At 40.4% G+C, this 6,000-nt stretch overlaps 1 protein-coding gene across 1 annotated transcript in view; it reads left to right on the top strand.

Annotated features, from left to right (window-relative positions):
• The window catches only part of KMT2C (lysine methyltransferase 2C), a 188,355-nt gene that overhangs the window by 103,121 nt on the left and 79,234 nt on the right, over positions 1 to 6,000 (top strand). The window contains exons 9-11 of the mRNA XM_031059743.1: positions 1,746 to 1,860; positions 2,652 to 2,824; positions 3,615 to 3,775. Coding sequence (XP_030915603.1) covers positions 1,746 to 1,860; positions 2,652 to 2,824; positions 3,615 to 3,775 — 449 coding nt within the window. The remainder of the gene's footprint in view (positions 1 to 1,745; positions 1,861 to 2,651; positions 2,825 to 3,614; positions 3,776 to 6,000) is intronic.

The following is a 6,000-nucleotide window of genomic DNA, read 5'->3' as shown; positions in this document are numbered from 1 at the left end:
AGCGAAGAAAATGTGGTACGTCCCCAGCCAGTCCATGGGACCACATGGGTTCTGAGGGAACTGGTGGATGCAGTGGCTAAGCCACCATCCATCATATTTGAGAAGTTTTGGCAGTCAGGTGAAGTTCCCACTGACTGGAAAAGGAGAAACATAGACCCAGTTTTTACAAAGAGAAATAAGGAAGATCTGGGGAACCACAGGCCAGTCAATCTCAACAGCCTGCCTACCAGGGTCATGGAGCAGATCCTCCTGGAAACTGTGCTGAGACACTTGGGACATAAGGAGGTGATGGTGACAGACACCATGACTTCACTGAGGGCAGACAGTGCCTGCTATGATGGGCCTACAGAGTTTGTGGAGGAAGAGCAACTGATGTCACCTACCTGGACTTGTGCAAAGTGTTCAGCACTGTCCAACACACTGTCCTTGCCTCTGAACTGGACAGAAATGGATTTGACAGATGGAGCACCCCATGGATTCAAGAGTTGGGGTCAAGAACTGGAGACCAGTGATGAGTGTTGTTCTTCAGGGGTTGGAACTGGGGCAGGTGCTGTTATAAACATCTTTGTTACGACGTGGGCAGTGGGGTCAAGGGCACCCTCAGCAGGTTTGCCACTGACACCAAGCTGTGTGGGACAGTTGATGCTGAAGAGAAGGGCCCCCATCCAGAGGGACCTGGGCAGGCTGGAGAGGTGGGGCTGTGTGTCCCTCATGAACTTCAACAGAGCCAAGTGCAACCGTGTGCACCCAGACTGGGGCAATTCCAAGCACGAATCCAGGCTGGGCAGAGGGGCACTCAGAACACAGAAACCAGGGATGCCTCACCCTGGAAGTGTTCAAGGCCAGGCTGGATGAGCTTTGAGCAGCCTGGTCTAGTGGGAGCTGTCACTGCCCATGGAACTGGATGGACTTTAGAGTCCCTTCCAACTCAAACCATTATTTGATTCTATAATTACTTGATGTGGTATGGCAGTTCTTCACCATTATTGGAAGAACAGCATTTTAAGCATATCTTCATGCAAAGAGAGGGCTTTTTAAAACACCAGGTCTCGCAGGTAATGAAGTAGTATCCAGCATGTATAATGCCATGTACTGCAAGGCTTTATCTAGGCAGATCTTGTTGCATGTTTACTTACTGCATTAATTTATTTAAACGAAGGCAGAACACAATGCCTTTAGGTATTACCAAACTATTTGTCTTGTTCTCAGCAAATTTATTTTATCACTGGAATCTGTGGTGGAGCTCTGTAATACATCATTGTAGAAAAATTGAAATCTCTTCCTTTAATGTTTGTTTTGCTCTTGCAGTCATATTGTCTGACATTGTAGGAGCTCCAATAGTCAGACTTGATGGCTCCTTTTTTCCTTGGCAAAATTTACAGTCAGACTGCAGGAACAAGTACAACTGGATGTTTTCTTCAGGAAGAAATAAAATGTATATTGCAGATTTTGAACTGATTTCAGTACAGAAAGGCCATCAAGTATATCTACACATGTGTAAGTGAAAGTGGGCCAGTATCTGGTATTCAGAATGGTTGCACAGGCTCAGCTCTTGGTGAATAAAGATAGTTGTATGCACTTGTATTTAAAAATTAATTTGAAGGCATTGTCTCTGGAGATGTTTGTAAGTAGTGTTTGTATATTTTTATGTGCACACCTGTGTCTTCCTGTTTAGACTTTTCTTGAAACAGATATTTTGTTGCTGCTTATTGAAGTTATTTTTGATCACTTGTTACTTTCCTTAGACACTCTGGGGAAGACAACAAGATGCTGGTGTGTGATACATGTGACAAAGGCTACCACACTTTCTGTCTACAGCCAGTTATGGATGCTGTACCAACAAATGGTTGGAAATGTAAAGTAAGTGGAAAGGTTTCAGAGTAACTCCTGGTCATTTATAAGAGCCCAGACTTTGTTATCCACACTATGCTGTTCCAGGTGTATTGTGGATTGCTGTTGCTATGTAATGTAATTTGTAATTTCTGAAGGAATCCCACTTGGATGTAAATCCTGTGGCTCTACAGCTGCTCTGTGGGGGGAGCTGTCAGTGCTGTGGCTGAAGCAGCCTATGTAGGACAGTAAATCAGCTCCATAGGGAAAAGAGAAGTGTAGGATCCAGGTGCAGTGGATAATCTGCAGTTAATAACAGCTGCTCTTGTGATACAATGGGAACAAAAATGTAAACTCAAAGCTATATAGGAGTGTATATAATCCATACTTGAAGTCTCTTGATATTCAACTCCTCCTTACTTACCAAAACAGTTCTGCAGCTTGTGGGTTCCTTTGCATTTGAGGAAGGCAGGATGAATTTGTTGTTTTATCAGTAACTTGTAAGTAATTGCAGTGGGAAGTCCTTGTATATGAGATGAATGTAATGTTACATCAGTTTGTGGCAGTCATAAGGTAGTTGAGAGTAGTAATAAAAAGTTTGATCTCATAAGAAATACTCCTTTCAAGTCAGGAGTAGTGTCAGGAAACTTATTGCTATTGTGCAGGTTATTCATGCTCTGCTATCAGATCTTGGATAACTTTTTGTGTTATCAAGGACAAAAGTTATTAAATTTAATTCAAAACAGGAAAATGTCAGTTAATGGCAGTTCTATCACATTGTGAAATATCATAATTAACTACTAAATTCTTGTGATCTCTAGAACTGTAGAGTATGTGCTGAATGTGGCACACGAACAAGTTGTCAGTGGCACCATAATTGTTTGGTATGTGACAGTTGTTACCAGCAGCAAGACAACTTATCTTGTCCTTTCTGTGAAAAACTGTGCCTCCAAGACTTCCAGAAAGATATGTTGCATTGTCACATGTGCAAAAGGTAAGCATCCAGCTTTTGTTAATTTGTACTAAAGTGCATAAAGCTTATGATGAGCAGTGTGGCGCGGATGGGTTTCTGGGTGTTTGATGTACAGTGCCACAGGATCTTGGGCAGCTCCTTGATCCTTCATCCCTAAATACAATGAACAATAGCAGGCAGCTTTATTTGAATTAAGTATTAATTAATTCATTAAATATGAATTAAGTATTAATTGGCAGTTACTTGAGGGTACCTGGCAGTTACTTGCTGCAAGCTGCTGCTGCCTACTGAATTTAACCTATTTTGTGAGGAAACAGGCTGAAAAAGTCATTGTCCTAAAGTTTAAAGACTCTTGTTTGCAGTGATCTGGGTTGGTTTTGTTTTTTTTTTTTTAATTTTCAAGTTTATGTTTTCTGTTTAATTTTATGTCTTTTACTATTTCAGTAATTAAAAAACCCTAAAAATACAGTATTTGGAACATTTTAAGAATGTAAGCTATGTTTCTTATTCAATAATATTGTGTCTCACTGTGCAGCATCATGATGATGCTCTACATCTTGTGGAGTCTGATGGGCTTTATTAGGGACAATTTAGGTCTTCATGTTTAAGTTTGTTCATTGTTTGACATGCTGACATACCATGCTTATTCCTCTAAAGCTCTCCATAATCAAGCATTAGTTGAAAATCTCTATTTCCCATAGAAAATGGGAAATAGTGCTATTTTTAATGGATTTTTACTATGATGCTTTATATTTTCATTACTAAAATCACAGTCATGATAAATTAAATCACAATAAATTAATCTCCCCAGATGGATTCACATAGATTGTGACAGATCTCCAGGTAGTGAATTGGAGTCTCAGTTGAAAGACTACATCTGCACTCTTTGTAGACAAGGAGAAGGGGATCAGACTCAGTCATGTGATGTAATGAACACTTCTGAACTCATTCCTGAACCTGACAGTATAACAGGTAATCAAACTTAAACTTCACAGTTCCAAAATGCTAACATCAGATGTAGTATCTGTAGTCTCACCAAGTCTTTTTGTGAACCAGCCACGCAAATTCTACTCTGTGACAGTAGAGAATTTCATCCCTTCTCTATCTAACAGCAGCTGCTCAAACAGTCCATGGGTGGTTTCTCTTTCTGGCTTCAGGATCCTGGGTACAAACATGGGCTGGTGAGCTCCATAATTGTGACTCTCAACATTCCAGCTCCAGCCTCTCAGCCTGTAGCTGTAAACTTCACTGATTTATTTTGGATGTGGTACATTCATAAATGTATTCATTTGACAGCCTGGCTGTTTCACTCATGTGTGTCTGGTAGATATTTTTGGAGACATTCAGTTCTTCTGTTTCTCTCTAGCTGCTGGTCAGTCTCACAGGGCTTGTTCTCCTCACTTTATCCAGGAAGGACAGAGCAGTGGGAGCTGGACTGTGTTCAAAGGACAGGTGTTTATTTAACTAGACAGCTTTTATTTGGTGTCCTTTTTCAAAGCAATGTATGATCAATCATCTTGTTTCTGAGACATTCTTGTCTAAGTGGACAAATCAAGCAGAAGGTGGAAAGTTGTAGAGAAGTGTAAAGTATGTTTTAAAAAATAAGTCAGTAACAGTAAGGAAGCACAGGGAGAACTTGAATCTGCTGATCTGAGCCCAGTGGGTCATCCACAAGAGCTGTGTTACAAACTCAAAACTAAATGCTTTTGTGTATTTCACACCATGTGCTCTCTTGGGCAGCACCTACACTCATCCAGGCCGAATTTCCCTGGAGAAGCACAGCTGTGGTTAAATTCAGAAGCAAATTAAATGTAACAGATAAACTGCACAGCCACTGCCATGTGCAGTTTTTGGGCTTGCAGCAGTGCTTATGCACTGATTTTCTATTATCCATAAGTATCTGTGGTTTTGAAAGCCTGGTAAATTTTGGCAGGAAAGGGGAAGTGTTTGGCTACAACAAAACTCTAATGTTTGTGTTCAAACTGATGTTTTGTGTGAACAAGTCATCCCTTTGATGTCAGCCTGTACATTACCTTTTGTGAGCAGTAAAGACATGATGGAAAAGGTGCTCCTGGAGGAAGGGCAGTGACAGGAGGGAAATGTCTGTAAATGAGTTCACTCTGTCAGTGAACACAGCCACCAGGTTAGGAACAGTGACCACTTCAGCCTCTGCAGATCATTTCCCTTCTGAAAGCATAGGAGAGGCTGTGGACTCCCAGGCAGTGTTCTTAGAGCATTTTGAAGATGTCCAAAACAGAACATACACTGGCACAACTCCCAGTCTCCTACAAAAACCCTTTTTCAGTAGGTAGCAGGTTAATCTGAAGGAAGGCTGAAGTTTTAAGCAATGCTTCTGTTAGGATTTCTAGCTAGTACAAAAGTTGACAAGCATGCTCTTGTCCCCAAGGAAGAACAGGGCTGTCATCTCACCTGCTAGGAGTAATCTGGAGCTATTACATCAGTAGAGCTATGCAGGGTTTTATACCCAGGAGAGCACTTCTGTACTTTAAAATCAGATTTGGGGCCAATCTAAATTATCATTTCCTCAGAGTTAAAATATCACTTTAAAGTTCACAGTCTGAGAGCAGCTTTTAGGGTGCTAAAAGTAGTATCACCTAATAGTTGAGGGCTTTTGCAACTTAAAAAAGACTGTCTTGATGCAGAAAGCTATGTTTGTTTCCTTTTTTTTGTGCTAACATCCATGGAGGATTAGTTCTCTTCAAGTTAATGCTTGCTATATACTTTGTTTTCCATACTTCATCTAGTGCATTTTAATGAATTTCCTTAACTGAAAGAGCTTTTACACAAGGGAAAAAATAAATCAATCCTGTTTCTGTGCTCTATAATGATCCTGTCAGCCAAAAAAACCACTCAGTAGTGTCTTTTCCATGCAAAGATTAAGATATCTTAGTTCTAAAGTGGCAAAATTCAGTTTTCATGTTGTTGAATACGTAAGATGAAAATCAGTCTTGCCAGTGCTGATGGTAGATGGAACTTTATATCTATGCCATAATCCACTGTAGTATTTGTATACGAATTTGAAGCCTTCATGCTGCCAGCTCTGTTGAACTTTATAAACTTGGAATTTAAGAAAATTCTTTCTTGTATTGCTCAGGCTGTGCAGAAGTCTGTGACTGTGTGCATATTTTCACTGTTAGGTGTATATAATTGCCTTGCAGACATCTGAAAGCTTCAGT

This window comes from Geospiza fortis, unplaced genomic scaffold (genome assembly GCF_000277835.1).
Source record: "Geospiza fortis unplaced genomic scaffold, GeoFor_1.0 scaffold182, whole genome shotgun sequence".
Classification (NCBI taxonomy): domain Eukaryota; kingdom Metazoa; phylum Chordata; class Aves; order Passeriformes; family Thraupidae; genus Geospiza; species Geospiza fortis.
Note: the sequence above shows the minus strand (reverse complement) of the source record. Positions and strands in the feature narration are given on the sequence as shown.